The sequence below is a fragment of the Siphateles boraxobius genome, unplaced genomic scaffold (assembly GCF_051911475.1).
Source record: "Siphateles boraxobius isolate OS27281-9 unplaced genomic scaffold, OSU_SipBor_1 100, whole genome shotgun sequence".
In the NCBI taxonomy this organism is placed as follows: Eukaryota; Metazoa; Chordata; class Actinopteri; order Cypriniformes; family Leuciscidae; genus Siphateles; species Siphateles boraxobius.
The window spans coordinates 2,933,700-2,953,257 of NW_027508701.1; the positions used below are offsets into that span (position 1 = coordinate 2,933,700).

The window sequence follows — 19,558 nt, forward strand, 5'->3', positions numbered from 1 at the left end:
ACTTTTCTGCATCAGAGACTGATAGCATATTACGTAGCTTAGCAATGTTTCTAAGGTGGAAAAAGGCTGTTTTTGTAACATATGAAATATGCTTTTCAAAAGACAGGTTGCGGTCTAGTATAACACCCAGGTCTTTTACTGTAGCGGATAAAGTAACAGGGCATCCTACTATGTTAAAGTCGTGCTGTGAAGGGTTTTGTGGACGGTTTTTAGAACCGATAAGTATTATCTCTGTCTTGTCTGGATTTAATAAAAGAAAATTACGCATCATCCAATCTTTTATATCATTAACACAATCTGTCAATTTGGATAATTTAGCGTATTCATCTGGCCGTGATGAAATATATATTTGAGTGTCATCAGCATAACAATGGAAACTAATTCCATGTTTCCTTAGAATATAACCAAGTGGCAGCATATATATTGAGAATAATAAAGGGCCTAACACAGATCCCTGCGGCACTCCATAGTTTGCCGAAGTTATAATAGATTTTTCTCCATTTAAGTAGACGAAATGGTAGCGGTCAGATAAGTATGACCTGAACCAGCTTAATGCTTGTCCTTGAACACCAGTGTAATTTTGTAGTCGATCTAAGAGTATTGTGTGATCTATAGTATCGAACGCAGCGCTAAGATCAAGTAAAACTAGTACTGAGATACAGCCTTGGTCCGAAGCTAAAAGTAAATCATTTTTGATTCTAACAAGCGCAGTTTCAGTGCTATGATGTGGCCTGAATCCAGACTGAAACTTTTCATAGATGTCGTTTTCTTGCAAGAAAGAGCCGAGTTGAGCGAACACAACTTTTTCTAATATTTTTGACATAAATGGAAGATTCGAAATGGGTCTGTAATTTGCTAGGTTATTTGGATCTAATTGTGGTTTCTTAATATGAGGTTTTATAACTGCCAGCTTGAACGTTCTTGGAACATGACCTAAAGATAAAGATGAGTTAATAATATTGAGAAGAGGCTCTTCCACTATAGGTAACACTTCTTTCAGTAGTTCAGTTGGTATAGGATCTAATAAACATGTTGTTGTTTTAGATGAAGTGATAAGTTTATTTAACTCTTTTTGTTCTATGGTTGTAAAGCATTGTAATTGTTCTTGCGGGGTGATAATTGCGGCTGAATTATAAGGCGCGAGCAGAGATCGAACGTTTACGATTTTGATTCTGATGCTTTCAATTTTCTCGGTGAAGAAGTTCATGAAATCATTACTACTAAACTGTAACGAGGTATTTTGTTCAGACGACATCTGTTTATTTGTTAGTCTAGCCACGGTATTAAATAAAAACCTTGGATTATTTCGGTTGTTTTCTATTAATTTGCTGAGGTGCTCCGCCCTGGCCGTTTTAAGGGCCTTTTTATAACGTGACATACTGTCTTTCCACGCGATTCTAAAGACCTCTAAATTAGTTTTTTTCCATTTACGCTCTAAATTACGGGTTTCTCTCTTTAAAACATACGTAGTATTATTGTACCATGGTGCTATACTTTTTTCTCTGACCTTTTTTAATCTAATGGGTGCAACAATATCCAATGTTCTAGAGAGAATGGAGCTCATAGTGCTAGTTAGTTCGTCTAGTTCATCTGTTTGTTTGGGTTCAGGCAGCAGCTGGGACAGATCAGATAAGCTATTTGAGAAATTATCTATGGTGAATGGACGAATTGTTCTACCTGGTCGATAACGTGGCGCAGCATGACATATTATAGCAGTGCGTAATATGCAAGTTACCAAGTAGTGGTCAGTGACATCATCCCTTTGCGGTACAATATCTATATCGGTTGGATCGGTTCCATATGATATAATTAAATCGAGTGTATGATTAAGACGATGAGTTGGTCCGGTGACGTTTTGCTTGACCCCGAAGGAGTTTAATAAATCTGTAAACGCAACCCCTAACGCATCATTTAAATTATCTACGTGTATGTTAAAATCTCCAACAATTAATGCTTAATCGACGTTGACCAAAAGATCTGATAGAAAGTCAGCAAACTCTTTTAGGAAATTGGCGTAAGGCCCTGGAGGTCTATATACGGTAGCCAATGCTAGAGATAATGTGGTTTTTTTTCTTACATCTAAGAGCGTAACATTTAGCACAAGCACTTCAAACGAATTAAACCTATGACGAGTTTTCTGAGTAACATTAAGGGTATCTCTGTAAATTGTTGCAACACCGCCGCCACGACCGATCAGACGGGGCTCATGCTTATAACAGTATCCTGGCGGAGTAGACTCATTTAGACAGAAATAATCATTTGGGTTTAAGCCAGGTTTCAGTAAGGCACAGAACATCGAAATTATTATCTGTGACCATTTCATTTACAATAACCGCCTTAGGTGTGAGCGATCTAATGTTTAGGAGACCTAGCTTTAGAAATTGTTTTTGTTCACTACTAGCGAGATTTTTTGTTTTAATAACAATTAGATTTTTTCTAGATCCCGCAGTAGATTTATTATTTGATCTTAGTAAACGAGGAATAGACACAGTTTCTATGCAATGTTCTACACTAGTATTAATATCAATTAAATTGGTGCAGTAGAGACTGTGATTTGGATTTTTGGTTACTAGTCAAACGGTATTTAACATCTTGGAGATGTTATCCGACAGAAGATCTGCCCCGATTCTACTTGGGTGTAAGCCATCAGCGCGGAAGAGCCTTGGTCGCTCCCAAAACAGATTCCAATTATTTACAAAAATCAGTTTCTGCTCATTGCACCATGACAATAACCATTCATTTAGCGCGAATAATCTACTGAGCTTTTCATGCCCTCGTCGGTACGTAGGAAGCGGTCCAGACACAATAATCGATGTTTCAGGCGATGTGCTGCGTACCGTATCGATAAGGCTCCTGAAGTCTTTCTTCAGAACCTCCGTCTGTCGCAGCCTAATGTCGTTAGCTCCCACGTGCAGCACAACAGCTCCGACGCGCTCGTCACCGTTCAAGATCTCAGTTACCCGCGCAGTGATATCGAGAACACGAGCACCAGGAAAGCAGTGACTGTGCACCTTACTTTTACCTAACGTAGCGTGGACGTGTCGGACGGTGGAATCGCCGATGATCACAGCATCGCGTTCCGTTTCACGAAGAGGGGAGAATCGGTTCTGAGTGGAGATCTCGAAAACCGGGAGGGGCGAAAAGATTCTTGTCCTGGCTCACGGCTTCCGCGGAACCACCCAGGCTTCGTGGTGGTGTGTTGGAGCCGGAGTGAATGAAACCATGGCTGATCGTGACCTGGACGCTCGGGACCAATGCTGAGAAACGCACGGAGTAGACGAGGTCAGCATCAGCGGGTTACTAACGTTAATCACTAATCCGTGTGCATCAGCGCGTGATGTTTCAAGAGCTAAACGCCGGTCTCTCAGCTCAGCTTGTCTCTCTAGAAGGTCACGGATCTGCTTTTCTACAGCTTCTAATTCAGACTGCACCGCGAGCAATTCAGATTTATTCTCATCTGCACCAAAAGGTAAATAACATACACCTGATATGTTCGCCATTTTCACAGATTGACAGTAAGTTAGCAATGATGCAACCAGTGATACTATTAATATTTATACTAATTTATGACTCAAGTCTTGGGTAAAACCCGTCTTTTTAGTGGTATGGGTGTAATGTAGACGCACGATAGACGGGAAAACAAACAACTGTCTTATGGTCTTTTTGGGAAGGCCAGTGAGGAGTCCATTACAATAATCCACCCTGCTGGTGATGAAAGCATGCACAAGTTTCTCCAAGTCTTGACTGGAAACAAAGCATCTAATTCCTGCAATATTTTTCAGGTGATAGTATGCTGATTTAGTTATTGCTTTGACATGACTACTGAAACTAAGGTCTGACTCTAGAGACACACTAAGATTCCTGACTTCCTAAGTAGAGCTGTGTGTCGTCTGCATAGCTGTGGTAAGAGATTTGGTTCTTTCTCATTATTTGGCTCATTGTGAGCATGTACAGGTTGAATAGGAGTAGCGCAAGAATTGAGCCTTGAGGGACTCCGCATGTCATGGATGTCCATTCAGACTTATGATCTCCTATACTCACATAATAACTTCTCCCTCCTAAGTATGACCTGAACCATTCTAGGACTATCCCAGAAAGCCTGACCCAGTTTTCCAGCCTGTCAAGAAGTATGTTGTGATCGACAGTGACTACGTTTACATGCAGTCAATAACCCGTTCAAAACCGGGATATTAGCGATAACCCGGTCGCGCACGGCCATGTAAACACCGGCAAAAACCCGAATATGCTCATGTCCCGGATTTTCAAAACCGGGATATGACACCTGGGGTACCCCTTTTCTAACCCGAATTTTTGGTCCTGTAAACGCGTATCGGCATATCCCCATAATGATTTGTGTTCTGCGCATGTTCTATTCGCAAGGAATCTTGGTCTTTTGAGTAGAGGAACTTCTCGGGGCATACAAAAACCCGCGTGCAGTATACCAGAAGTAAACATGGCGAGACGCAGCACAACATACTTTTGGAGCGAGGTTAGTACCAGCACCAAAGCGCAAACAAAGGCGATCGCTATCTGCCCCGAACTATTCATTATCCGCGTGCTGCTGCTGTTGTTGTTATCTTTGGACACAGGAAGAAGAATCGGAAATGACGCATATTGCGTCTTAAGGTTGTCCGTACGTCTAGACGCTTACCGTGCGTCGCCATTTGCATCGGGATATTGCAATTCCATGTATACAGGAGAAACACTCTCTGCTCACGCATGTAAACGGGTTATTCCTAATATTTTAGAAACCCAAATAGTGACCTTAACCCGACCATAACCCATAAAATTGGCTGCATGTAAACGTAGTCAGTGTCAAATGCAGCACTGAGGTCGAGTAGTACCAGCACTGATAATGTGCTTGTATCAGTATTTAAGCGAATATTGTTTATTATCTTTATGAGCGCTGTCTCTGTGCTGTGATGCGATCGGAAACCAAATTGAAAATTGTCAAAGTATCCATTCGAGCTTAAGAATTTGTTCAGCTGATTGAACATTTACATTTAGTCATTTAGCAGACGCTTTTATCCAAAGCGACTTACAACTGAGGACTAAAGCAAGCGAGTCATGGTGAAAAGGGAAGAACAACGCAAGAAGTGCTCAAAATACAAAGTTCAGGCATTGCTCAGAGTAGCAAAAGCCAGACAAGGGAAGATTTAAAAGGGAAGGAAAGATTTAAAAGATTAAATTTTTTTATGTTAAGTACTCACGGAAGAGATGAGTTTTCAGTTGTCTTTTGAATGCTGTCAGGGATTCTGCATTACGGACGAGGGTGGGGAGATCATTCCACCAGCATGGAGCCGTGAATGAGAATGTTCTGGAGAGTGATTTAGTGCCTCGCTGTGATGGCACCACGAGCCGTCGCTCCTTGGCCGATCGTAGGCTTCTGGTAGGGACGTAGACTTGTAGTAGGGAGTGAAAGTAGGACGGAGCTGAGTCTGTGGTAGATCTGTAAGCAAGTGTCAAAGCTTTGAATTTGATGCGAGCAGCGAGTGGTAGCCAATGCAGTGAGATGAACAGAGGAGTGACGTGAGCCCTTTTGGGCTCGTTGAAGATTCTTACCTTCTCTCGTTGAGAACTGGATATTCAGAAAAACGACTTGCGCGCTCTTGTCTTGTCCACGGACTAACCGCTGGTCCTGGCCTTGTTCTGGATCTCTTCGAGTTTATATCTGTTTTACAGTTGCTGTTTCGGCCCAGCAATTAACACAGCAAACGCAAATTACCCGAATAATGGGAGAAATCGAAACTAGCTGTTGGCCAGCGCTCACTTAAATGCTATAAAATTTAAACTGCAATACTATTCAGAGCGGCTGTTATATAAAGTGGGAACGCGTCTAATTAAAATACAAATTTGTGAGAAGGCAAAAAAAGAAAATAACCAGAGAATCGAAGACAACCTTACCTCGTGGTAGATACTACACTGAAACAACAGGAGAACTGGATATTCAGAAAAACGACTTGCGCGCTCTTATAAAAAGTATAAATTTGTTAATTGTTTCTGTAAGGGAGAGTGTTCTGTGAGAGAACAGGTTTGTTGACCCTGGACCTCTGTAAATGTTTGAGAGGAAAATGCAGTGACCCATCGTTATTGTACGTTTTTTTGTTTGTTATTTTGATTTTTGGTATGTTTGGTTTACTTCCATTGGTTTAGCATTGGCTTTACTTTTGTAACCTCATTCTGTGGAAATAAACCCCTAAACGTTTGCAGTAGCCTGCTGCCTCCGTGTTCTTTTATCCTTTACCGGTCACATCTATCACATATGGATCCCACCGCCTCCACCATGTGTGATAGATGTGACCAGTAAAAGATAAAAGAACAAAACCTGTTCTCTCACAGAACACTCTCCCTTACAGAAACAATTAACAAATTTATACCTTGGTAGCCAGCACCAATTAACACATAAAGGGGGATACACCGACATATAATGGCCATTACATACAATAAACAAATATGAAAACACCCAATATACATAAACAAACACCTCAAATAATACCATCAAATGACTTCACTTAATAAATGTACTTCTTATAAATAAACAAAAGAAAAGGAAGCGAAATAGTCCTTGGAGTTCCCCCGGAGCAGAAACCGGAATGGTTGTGGCCCGATCATCGGCCGGAACCATATATATACATCCGATGTTTCCACCCGAACCCCTTTTGATGGTGCACCAGCTCACGAGACCCAGACGTAACAAACAAACAAAAGAACGGTATGAATAAGCTAAAACTAAACGTTAAAGAGTGTGCGCACTTAACTCCAAACGAAATTTTAAATAAAGTTTATTAAACCAAAATAATGTTGTTGTGTATTCTTTACTGTAAACAAATTCCATTTAATAAAAACTCAAACTGACCTGACCCAGGCTCACCAACATCCGCCACACATGCTTAATTTTTTTTTTGTTATGTACTATTATTATTTAGGTGCACTGGCGTAGCCACGGGTGTGCCAGGGTGTGCCGGTGCCACCCACAGTAGCAGCTGGCACACCTAAAATAGATGCAGAATTCTCTTTTAAAGTTTTAATAAAACGTTTCCTAAACTTGGACTATTGTTGTTTACCTAAAATATTTGTACATTTAAAATGTATTTTAATTTTTTAATTATTATCGTTAAAAAAATATCTACCGACATTCGCACTGCCAACCAATCCGCAAACAGCCGCAGACTGGTAATACGGTTGTGCTGTTGAGTCTCGCGCCTCATGAGGAGAAATAGAAACAATGAGCGCAGTTCACACAAAGAAACTTAATGAACATAGAGCGGTTAAAAAATTAATGTGGAGTTTTCATATTTATAATATATGATATGATACAGTTAAGCACCACGACTGCTGAATACCATCACGATTGAAAATATGACACTGATTTCATATGACAGTTCAATAAACAAGTAATCAATATCAAGTCACTTACATTTTAGACACAATATTGACTGTTTTTCTATTTGAGCAGCGATAATAGTTCCAAACAAACATCCCAAGAACCACAGCGCAGCTCACCGGAACACATAACTGCATTACTGAATGATTCCGCGCTTTGAATGAATCGATTGAGTCAAAGATTCAATGACCCATTAAACAACTACCTCATTCCTTAACGATTCAGCCGTTTGAACGAATCATTTGAATAAATGACCGAATAACTCACTCATTAAGACAGTCACCTGCCGCCCCCTACTGGTGGTTTAGTTTCGTGTTTAAAAGTAGGCTGTAATTCTTTCCAATATCTTTTTTGTATCTTCAAAAAAGATTTAAAACAATCTCGTAACATTATTTAATGCAGTTGTAATTTTTCAGTGTAAATTAATTAATTTGATTGGTAACAGCATAGTGTCTATTTTTTTCAATTGAATGTATTGATCAAATCTAAGAATTTAAAATGAAAGATGAAGCATACGTTTAAACCGATTTCTGCATTTTTACTTGGACAAGAGAATGGCTGATTTACTTGTTCGAAGGAAAAGCACAAGTAAAGCCTTAATGTTGAACCCTGAGTTATATTTTATATACTGTAGGCCTAGTATTAGGCCTATGTTTATGTGGCAAGCAAGTTTTACACATCAGCCCAGTCTATTCTGTAAAGTTAGTGATAAGCCGGGTCCGAGTTTTTTTTGCACATTAATTTGACAATAAATGTGGCACACCCAATTTTTCTTATGCACACCCAGAGACGCTTTTCTGGCTACGCTAGTGTTTAGGTGCCATTGCTCCAGAGCTTGATGATGAGGTCACACACATCTGCCGGTCTTAGCCATTTGGACTACAGTGTGATGAGTCAAACAACATGAAAAAAGAAAAAGAACTTGTCATACTTGCAAGAGTGTATGATGAGATTAATCTTGAGGTTGTCACCAAATTTATTGACATGCCAGTCTGCAATGTGGGCACAGCAGATAGTCTCTATGAGAAGCTGGCAACCTCATTGAGGTGAGTGTATTTAGATGAGTACTGAGGACTTAAGGCTCAGTTGAATGTGTCAGTATATATGTTTACAACAATTTCTTTTGTCTGATTATCACAGTAGTAGAGGAATCCCATGTGATAACCTGTTGGCCTTCAACTCTGACAACTGCAGCGTAATGAAAGGAAAGCACCATTCAGTCATCACAAAACTAAAAGCTAGTCAACCTTATGTTCAGGATGTGGGTTGCATATGCCACCTTGCCCAACTTGCCATAGGCTGTGGCATCAAGGCTATCAAGGCCCCAGTCGAGGATTTTCTTGTTGGTGTATATGGCCACTTTGACAAAAGGTGAGTATAAAAGAAGAAAGGTTTGCCTGTCCTGTCTTGGTCATTTTAGTTAGAGTATGATGGATAAGTTTATCTTTTATTACATGTTCTGAACAAATTCAAAATTTCCCTTAATTCCATTATCCTTATTTATTGTCATTATTTGTGTTTCCTTGTACAGTGCAAAAAGATGTGAGCTGTATAAAGTGTTTGTTGAGTTTACAGACACAGACACACTGAAGCTGCTCAGATACTGCAGTACACGATGGCTCAGCCTCCACACCTGCATTGGAAGAGTGCTGAATCAATGGGCTACTCTACAGGCTTACTTCAACAGTCATGAGGATGAGAGGAGTGTTAAAATCAGGAACCTGGCGGGCTACCTTGATAATCCGGAGATAAAATTCTATTTTCTCTTTCTGAGTGCCGCTCTTAAGCCATTGGTTGCATTCAACACTGCCTTCCAGGTAGGTAGGATGAAAGATGGAGACATTACAAAAAGTGTAAATGTCTATTTTTTTTTACCCATGTTTTAGGCAGAAGGAGTGATGATCCATAAGCTACACAGTGAGATGACAAGACTGGTCAAGAGATACTTGGGCTACATTGTTCCAGCTAGATTGATTGTGGATACTCCTGTCAGTGAGGTATCCTACAGACAAGAGCACCAGCTGACAAATGAGGATCTCTTCATTGGAGCTGAGGCCAGAGCATTCCTAAGAAATGAAGAATTCTCCTCCATGTCAGTGACAAGGATATATCAGTAAGTTGTAGCTTGTGTAATAATCATTTGTCTACCTTCATAGTTCCTGGTTAATATATTATGTGATTATGTGGCAATTGTGCTCTTAGGACAGTGAGAGCTTTCTATGTGGAAGTCATTGGGAAGATGCTGAAGGCCTTTCCCTTACAATCTCAGCTGCTTAAAGACCTGGAGGTACTGGCATCTCGCCTGGATATCTCTCCTGAAACAGGAAAAAAGTATTGTAGGAATACTCATTCAGTACTTTCACGTGACCTAACTGAATATTTTTTTGAAATTTGTTCATACTACATAGTGGCAAGGCTAGGTCGCATGCTTCCCCAACTAAAGTTTGAGGATCCAGATAAATTGAGAGGGGAGTTCACAGACTACCAGGTCACAGACAGCAAAACGTTGCCCCAGGAGCAGAGAGAGTTGACAGATTCTGGGGTCTTATAATGAGACCAGGTTCAGTGAGCTGGCTAGCCTGATGAAAGCATTGCTCTGCATTCCCCATAGCAATGCCTCTTCAGAGAGGAGTTTTAGCATGGTGAAAAAGATAGTTACAGAAAATCGCATGAGCATGAATAACAGCACTCTTTGCTCTCTCTTATCCTGCAAAATAAACCACACCGGTTTGGTTTCAAAATACGCTCCTTCCAAGAGGGCACTGAGAGCAGCTAAATCTGCCAAATACAATTACAACACTTAAAAAAAAAAGTGAGCACATATTCATGTTTACAAAACATACTATACTTATGTTTACAAAAGAGAGACACAGTTATTGATGCTCAAGGAATGAACTGTAAATAAATGTGTTAAATGAGTTTGTACCACAGTGTTATATGTGTTTGTACCAGTGTTAAAAACTGTGATGTTTTGTTGTAATAAAATTACAAATAAAAAATATAAAGAAATATTAATAAATTAAGTTATGTTTTCATTTATGGGTATTACAATGTAAATAATACACTTAACACATGCAGTACACTTAACAGCGTGAGCCTACCTCTTACAACACCCCCGTGTCACACACCACCCCTAAGAAGCGTACCACCTCGAGGAGTTACCCAAAGACACCATGAGACCAGGCAAGGTAATCAGTATAAAACGTTGTATTTTATTGAATTAAGATAGGCTAAATCCTAAACTAAAAACACAGGCTAATCCGACTCTCTTCTTCGTCAGGCTGCGTAGAAAGTTCACACAGCGATTCCTCTTCGGACAGCCAAGGGTGAGTAATGGAGCAGACACTGGAAAGGAATTCACAAAGCAGTTCCTCTTCAGACAGCCATAGGTTAGTACTGGGGCATACATTGGTAAGGGATTTCACACAGCGGTTCCTCTTCGGGCAGCCATAGGTTAGTAATGGGGCAGACATTGGTAAGGGATTTCACACAGCGGTTCCTCTTCGGGCAGCCAGAGGTTAGTAATGGGGCAGACATTGGTAAGGGATTTCACACAGCGGTTCCTCTTCGGGCAGCCAGAGGTGAGTAATGGGGCAGACACTGGTAAGGGATTTCACACAGCGGTTCCTCTTCGGGCAGCCAGAGGTGAGTAATGGAGCAGACACAGGTAAGGAATTCACATGGCGATTCTTCTTCAGTGTGGACAGCTCAATAGACAGATAATGCTTCCTCTTCGAGTCAGGGAATCAAACAGCAGTGCATGAATATTCAACAAATCCTCTTCAAATCTGACAGTAAGCAGGTACTCACGCCAGGGATCTTCTTCAGTGTGGACAGCTCAATAGACAGATAATGCTTCCTCTTCGAGTCAGGGAATCAAACAGCAATGCATGAATATTCAACAAATCCTCTTCAGGTCAGGCAGAATGGAGCTGCAATCCTGTACAGCATACACTCAACACACAGCAGTTAGTTAGTTTCAATTCGGCACTCGAGACAAACGAGTATGCCAACTGGGGACACGGGCGGACACAAAATTATAATGTCCACACCTGTGCATGCATCAATCACTTCAAATGGTCACACGTGTTCACTTCACACTAAGTACTGCAACTCACAACAACTCACATTGAATAAGGTCTCCACTCGCAGTCCCAGCCGACTCCCTCCTCTCAAGTTGATGAAACGGTACATCCAAAACTGTGTGGGAAGTGTACTATGAACACACAACTGGCATTAGAGGCTTCAAACCAGATTTCAATAGACTCCGAGGCAGTTTCACCAAACTGTTGTATACAACAGGTACTGAAGGCATTAGGTTTCCTAAATAGAATTACAGATGACACTTAACTGCTTGACGAAGTAACATAGACCCACTGCCTCTCTTCCTCTGTTAATATTATCTCCCTTTGTTGACCCAGATCCATCAAACCGCTGATTTTAGGCTCCTTCTTCGTAGTGTGCAGTCTCTCCTCGCTCTGTGTGACTCCTCTCTCCACACAAACATGTCCTTTTATTATCCACCTCGCGAATACATGTCTCTCTCGCGGCTCAACCTCCGCTCGTTACACAGCTGATGCTCATATCCCCATTTGCTAAGCCCGCCCTGTTATTTTATTTGGCCCGCGCGAGCTCAAAAGGCATATGATTGTCTTAAAATAAAGTATGCCTACAGCGTACATTGACCAAAAACTACATCTCCCACAATGCATGTCGATTTTGTTACCCGCGAAATGACGGCATCGTGCCGCTAGATAGCAGTGTTTCCATATCGGCGCTTAACGGTGGAGTTGAGAAAGAGCTATAAATAACCCAAATTTAAAATTTATAAAATAAAATGTCCAAAAAGAGAAAAATTGATGCAGAGGGGAGGCAATTTAAAGAACAATGGGAAAGTGAATACATGTTTGTACTTCAAGGAGAAAAACCGGTATGTCTTCTGTGTGGCGAGGCAGTGTCGGTGATGAAGGAATACAATTTACGTCAGCATTTTGACACCAAACATGGAGCGAAGTATGCTAAATCTAGTCTCCAAGAAAAAAATCAAATTGTTCACGAATTGAAAGGCAGACTGCAATGGCAGCAAAATATGTTCACAAAAGCCACAGCAAAAAATGATGCAGCCGTGAAAGCTAGCTTTATTGTGGCTGAAGAAATAGCCCGCGCTTCCAAGTGTTTTTCAGAGGGAGCATTTTTGAAGAGGAGTATGCTAAAGGTATGTGAGCAGGTGTGTATTCAGTGTGTTTACAGGTGTATGCGTCCATGCAGCAAAATGTTTACTGTAATCAAAACAATATCTCATTAGTTGGATTGGATATGCCCTCTGCAAGGCTGTCTGTAGCCTTTTGTTTTTGTAAAATGCCACATCTCTCACACATGTTCTTAGCCTCTCACACTTACTGTATGTGTTGGACCATAGTTCTGCCTCTCTCAACTGTGACAAAGTTTTGAACAAAGTTGATTTAATAACTTGTGTTTAATGATATTTGTCTTTGTTATTCACTTGAAAAGTTTGTTCTTTTCTTAACCTGATAAATTAAAGGGATTTATGTTATAATAACACAGAGCAATGTGCTTACATATATTTTAAATTTATGTGAATGCATTTGCTGTATTTGTACACTTGAATAAATAATTATCAAATCGAATAATTTTATTATAATAATTTGTTACATTTAAATACCGCTTTTCCAGGTACTCAAAGTGCTTTACATTGTAAGGGGAATCACCTCAACCAAAAGGCTTTCTAATGGACAACCTTGTCGCTGGAATAGTTTACCGACCTGCCTACCAGGTAAAGAACACGCAGATGGCCAAAGAGGATGTCCAGCGCTCTCAATCCATTGCCCGCCTCAGATTCCACGTTGAGAGGTGCATCAGGAGGGTCAAAGAGAACAAAATGTTTGAAAAGATCATACGTCTGTCCGTGTCTGGGTCTATTGACCAGCTGTTATTAGTTGCTTGCCTCTTGGTAAATTACCAGTATGGGCCTGTTTTGAGTGATTTTTGTTTAATCAGTTGATTTAAGTCCATTAACTCTCACTCTGACTGACTCCCTCACCAGTGCGCTGAACTACTGAACTAGAGCTGATTGAGACGCACTCAGAGATTTACTGTGGATTTATTTTTCTTTCTGTTAATTATTCTCATCTTAAGCATGACACATTTGTCCAAACACACAGGAAAACTCCTGGAGAAACATCTGAGATCCACGTCACACTATTATAAAGATGGCGTTTATTAAAGAGGAGAGTGAAGACATTAAGATTGAAGAAGTGTTCAGCGTGAAACATGAAGATACTGGGGAGCAAACAGGTTAGCTTCATTTGATCTTTATTAAAATGATCTACAGAATGATATTTCTGAAGAATGTCATATGAGACTCCTAATTAAGGCGGATTCATTTGACATGGAGCGGCGGGTCTTCTAATGTGGACAGACATTTTTGTTGAGATCACATGACCAGACAAATGGAAATAAAGTGTTTCCACATGAACTTTAGAGGACCTGTACAATGTGGACTAGAGCGATTATGGATTATAAATCTCTGTTGATCCAAAGAAAGGAAATCATATACATCTGGGATGTATGAGTGAGTAAATGATGAGAGAAAATTAATTTTGGATGAAATTTCCTTTAACTATCACCACAGCCCCATCAAGAATTTTTTCTTTCCAATTTTCTTTCTGAGCTCTCCAGAGCATTCACTGCACCCACAAATCTTCAGTCTGTCTCCTCTCTCCCAGCCACCGTTCCTCTCTGCGCCATTTACTGCAACGAGACACAGGTGTTTGTCATTATGCACTTGACCTACTTACTCGCCTCTCATGCCCTGTTTACACGAGAACGCTCGCGGGTAAAAACGTAAAAATATTTGATCAGATGTGCCTTTCGTTTACACGACGACGGCGTTTTTGGGGCTTAAAAACACAAAAAAGTGAAACCACCCTCCAGAGTGGAAATTTTAAAAACACTCCACCGTCGCGTTCCCGTCTAAAGGGAAAAAATGCAAATCTGCTCACGGTGGCTCTCGTCGCGTACGCGTTTATGTCACAGGCATGCGCCAGTAGGCTACAGGAAAATAACAACCAACATGTCGGATTATTTCCATACGTCGGACCTTCAAGTTGCCCTAGCAGCTCTGATAAACGTACAAGAGTCTTTTTGCTGTTCGCTTCACCATGTTTGATTTCGCGCTACTAGGGAGAGAAGTAGAAGGAAGATTGTGCGCAGACTTGGTGTTGTTGTGTGGCAGTCATAGGCGTAATTTGCGGGTGGGACGGGTGGGACATGTCCCCACCACTTTTTGCCAGGGTCGATTGTGTCCCCACCACTTTTTGCCAGGGTCGATTGTGTCCCCACCACTTTTGAAACATCTCGCGGCTCGGATGTACGAATACAAATAAATAAAACATCTCCAGTGAACTCTAGTAGAGCAATAATTTAGTTCGTTTGTTAAATAAGAGGCGATCTAAAATGTGTTGTTTTTGAAATCAAGTAACAAAAGTGCTCGTTGCCGCTGCTATCAGTGGCGCGGATACAGTGTTCTGTTGTGACTCGCGCACAGTCTTCACACGGACGCGCACTTCAATCCGTTGCGGAGAGACTCTCTATTCGTTACGGTGAAATCACAAAACATAATGCACAAAAAGCGTGTCCCTGCTTGATAAACAACCACTAATAAACAATCGGTTTTGATTAGGAAAAAAAAACTATACTACTTAGTGCGGATTAGAACCCAGAACCTCTGACACGCCTGGCAAAAGTTCTGCCACTGGACCATGAAAGTACATATGTAGGATGCATAACCACTTGTATTAGATCTCATTAAACGACAAATTAAACACAATGTACTATTGTATACTATGTACACACACCTGTCCCACCCACTTTTTAAAACAAAGTTACGCCACTGGTGGCAGTGCTTCACATTGCTACATACTACATCGAATTTCACAGACTTTTGCGTCACCATATGCACGGAGATTTCCCCCCCATAACGCTCGTCTAAATGCAGAATAAAAAGTGATAAAGCAACGCCACTTTTGCGTTTTCTGTTCAGAAAGTTTCCGTGTAAACATAGCCTCAGTGCAGACCTCGCTGAACCACTCCCCCCTCGCCACACAAGTGTTCAATCCAATTGTTTTAACTGGTTTTGTAGAGTTTTGTAATGTTTGAACAGTGTGTATGATTGTCAACAATCTAGCATTATATATTATCTGGGATATCTAAACATGAACTGTTGACGAACACGTTCATGCCAACTAGAAACGAACACGAGTGATCAGCAGATACAGAGCGCTTTTATTCGCGAACAAACTCGTTTTATTGTAAGGTGAATTCAACAAGGGATTTTGTTTTGTTGTTAAGCAACAAAGACTGGATAATTTTTTGTTTTTGTTTTTTGTAATTGGTGTGGATGAATCAGAGCGACATGCATTACTATCATGTTTGTCTACCCTGAAATGTTTAATTTCGAGAGAGACCCGGCGCGCGCAGTGAGGGAGACAAAAGAAACGTGCTAAAACGAGATCCAGCGCGAGAGAGAGGCAAAGGAAAACGCATGTTCTTAATTTATGTTGGTTTATGCTATTTTATTTTTGAAAATGAATGAAATTCAAATTCACACAACCCCCCAATATATAAAAAACACAATCATAATCATGGATCTAACAAGAAACAAAAAATCTTAAGTTAATCCAAATGATTACCACTTTTAACTATCCGAGAAAGTTTTCTATCATACATCTGAATATATATACAGATGGGTCAAAGTCTGGAGATCAGGTTTCAGCTGGCTTTGTGGTTATCCATCAGAAAAGTACAGATTCCTCATAATAGTTCAGTTTTCACTGGAGAAGTCAATGCTATAACTTTGGCATTGCAGCATATTAAAACTACTCAGCAACGAGATATCTTATTAATGACAGACTCAAAATCTGGTATCTTCCAAATATGAACACCCAGCATTTGTGGAAATTTTAAATAGTTTGCGGTCCTTGGAGGCACATAATTTTAAAGTTATTTTTTGTTTGGTACCAGGGCATTGAATGAACAAGCTGATGCTGTGGCTAAGGACGTTTAATCTTCAGAGCTCAGACAATGCCCAATTCCACCTGACCTCAAACCTATTATAAGCACTTCCACAAATCCACAAGAAATGGAAATCTGAATGGGATCAGAGTACGACAAAAACTTTACAAAATTAATCCTGTGGTCGGTAGTGTTGTCAGAAAACTCGGTACTTCGGTACCAAGTCGGTACTAAAACAATTTAACTGTTACGGTACCAGCCTTTCTTAAGTACCGGTGGTACCGAAGTACCGGGTTAATCCGGTTCTTGATGCGCTGTCCGAAAGGTGCACAGTTGCGTCCTCTTCATAAAAACACTCTGAGACATGGCGACCGGTGGCACTGCTAATGCGGTGTCTCTGAATCTCCTTGTTGACACGAAAGGAGGAAAGAGCCACATATGGGACAGTGTTGTGCAAGTTACTTCCAAACTGTAATACATTATACATTACTTGTTACTGTAATTTAAAAGTAATTCATTACCTTACAAAATTAATGTCTCAGAATTGTAATGTGTTACATTACTCCTATATTACTTTTGAGTTACTTTCACCAAAATAACTATAGGCCTACAGTAGTAGAACTTAACATTCTAAGGCTGTAACGATATGCGATATGAAACTGAAATCGCAACACTCAGATCCACGAACCTGCAGAATCACGACACACCCCTTCCAACTCCAAGAGTTATCCTCCCCGTCCAGATCCAACGCTACCACATCTATAAATTACTATTAGTATTATTTGAATTTTGAAGTTAACATTATAAAATATGTAGACCTACACCACAAAACTAGTTGAGGATAAATTATTAAAAATTGGGGAATTCCAGCGTTTTGGACGTGACATTTGCAGTCAAAACTTGAAATATAAATTCTCAGAAAATGCATTTAATACCAATATATTGAAACGTCTGTTTATCCATAGGATACCCCCTTAAAAGAGTCCAGACATTAGAAAAATATCAGTCTACACATGCGTTTTATATTTAATATGAGGGAAATACACTCATTCATGCCTGACAAAAAAAATATTTAACTTTTAGGAGGCAAAATATTTTTTTGTAATTCTGTGAATTACACTGTGCAAATTTAAAAGTAATAATACCCACCGGATGAAGAAGGGTTGGCTCTCCACAGAACATAAAATATTCATTTTATTTTATTTTTCGTGTTCGCATTTATGAGGAAAAAACAATGTACGTGACAGTTCTGCGTTACGCACCCGACCGCTCTGAAGCGGCACTAAAAGGCTGTTTTGAAACTTTCACAGAGACCTTTTTCATTCCTTAATGTCTCGCGGTCTTGGTGTTTTTTTGTCGTTGTTTTTTTACAATTAAAACTAAAAGTGTGTTGTAACGCAAGCGTAACTGAACATGTAATATAGTAAAATATTACTGAAAATTGATTAGTAATGCCTTACACTACTGCGTTACAGCAAAAAGTAATATGTTACTGTAATGCATTACTTTTGTAACGCGTTACTCCCAACACTGCATATGGAAATATTGTAGATTAGGCTAATGTCACGTTGCCGTAAGGGGCCGTTCAATCGCTTGTAGAAAGAATTTGCATGCGCAAAAAACGCGTTATGTGAATGGCCTCTAAAGCGGTATCAGGTGCGGGTGTATCGGGCTAGTTTTACGAGTACATGAGCACAGTATCGGACCGACACCAGAGTACTGGTGTCAGTATCGGTGTATCCCTATTTATGTCATTAATATCAGTCCGTCAGAAAAGCAGTTCTAGGCTTATTCTTGCCTGGTTAACTCTTAGCAGGTTTAAAAAGCTCTTTTAAAATTAAATATGAATGCAGTTTGGGATTAAATAAAAGTACAGTCAAGTCAAATAAAACACGTTTTATCTCCTGTATAGTTTGGTAAGACTGCAATAAGATACCATTCATTAGCATTACTTAATGTGTTATCTAACATCAACACATTGAGTGAACAATATATTTTTACAACATTAATTAATGTTTGTGAATGTTATTTAATACAAACACTTGATTGTTTATGTTTGCTCACTTCATTGATTGTGCATTAAATAATGTTAACAGGATAAAACTTTTGATTTTAAACATGTATTAATATATTTTTAAATGAACCCCAAGGAGAATAATTGCTACACTATATAACTATTGTTTATTGTTAGATCATTTTATTAATCTTATTGTAAAGTGTTTAATACAGATGTAGGCTACAGTTTCCATCTTTGTAACTGTGATATACAAATTGAGCGTCAGCGTCAGTTCTGGCAGGCCAAGTAGTCAAGATGCTGCTAACGCTATTGGCCAACACGGTCTCATCAGCGATCTGCTCAGCTGAGCTGCATCAGCGCATCAGCTGTTCATCTCGCCTCGCTGCTAATGACTACGCTCAAACCAGGGCGCCCTATTTAAACTGATTCAGTTTGCTCCTAACTGCTTTGCTGCTCGCTCTCTGCAATATTGAAACAGGACTCGATGTATTCACTCTCCATTCATCTCTGAAAGTCTTCACGAAGCTAAGCTAAGTTCCTTTTGCAGAACAGATTAAGCAGTTTGCAGTGATAGATAGTAGGGCTGGGTATTGACACAAATTTCACAATTCGATTTGCTCCTCTCCAGAGTTATTTTTCTAGCTGACTAACGAGTGTATGGTGACTGGCTATCATAGATATGGACATTTATCTGAGGTAAATGTGATGTTATGACGTTTTATTAATTTCACTTGCGTCTTTCCACGGTTGGAACACTGCGATCGAGCGATTCCTTTTAACATGATACGGAATTCGAAAAGTTGTATTCTATCTTTTAAAACACTTTCAGATGCTCATGAATGTTTATTTCGCGCTGGAGTTCGTATTATTAAGGCGGAAGATAAGATGTGCCCGCCAGGGGCGGAGCCAGACGATGTAAACATTCGGGGCTTAGCCCAAACCTAGGGGCGGTCCAATTAGCCACCCCCCCGCTCCGCCCCTGGTGCCCGCGCCCGCGCTGCTGCTTTACTTGAGCTGCGCCAGAGCGATCTCACGCCAAGCGGTGTTTGTCTTTGAATTTCGTAAGAAACGGACGTAATTTGACATCTGAAACCGTTTCATATCAATAGTAACAAAGCACAAAG

General features: G+C 40.2%; 2 protein-coding genes and 1 long non-coding RNA gene across 4 annotated transcripts in view; 2 read left to right on the forward strand and 1 right to left on the reverse strand.

Moving 5' to 3' along the window:
- Positions 1–19,558, forward strand: part of LOC143746919 (uncharacterized) — a 118,728-nt gene that overhangs the window by 41,238 nt on the left and 57,932 nt on the right. The window contains exon 2 of one of the 2 annotated variants that reach the window (XM_077239178.1): positions 13,567–13,699. In XM_077239178.1, coding sequence (XP_077095293.1) covers positions 13,615–13,699 — 85 coding nt within the window. In that variant the 5' untranslated portion in view covers positions 13,567–13,614. Of the gene's footprint in view, positions 1–13,526; positions 13,700–19,558 lie in introns of those variants that run through there. The other variant, XM_077239189.1, reaches the window with a different exon arrangement.
- The window catches only part of LOC143746774 (uncharacterized), a 78,885-nt gene that overhangs the window by 41,223 nt on the left and 18,104 nt on the right, over positions 1–19,558 (forward strand). The gene's annotated exons all lie outside the window — the stretch shown is intronic.
- Positions 13,404–14,426, reverse strand: LOC143747131 (uncharacterized). The gene is made up of 2 exons (XR_013206676.1): positions 14,203–14,426; positions 13,404–14,155 (listed from the first exon to the last, which is right to left on the reverse strand). It is a non-coding gene; the product is annotated as an uncharacterized LOC143747131 (long non-coding RNA).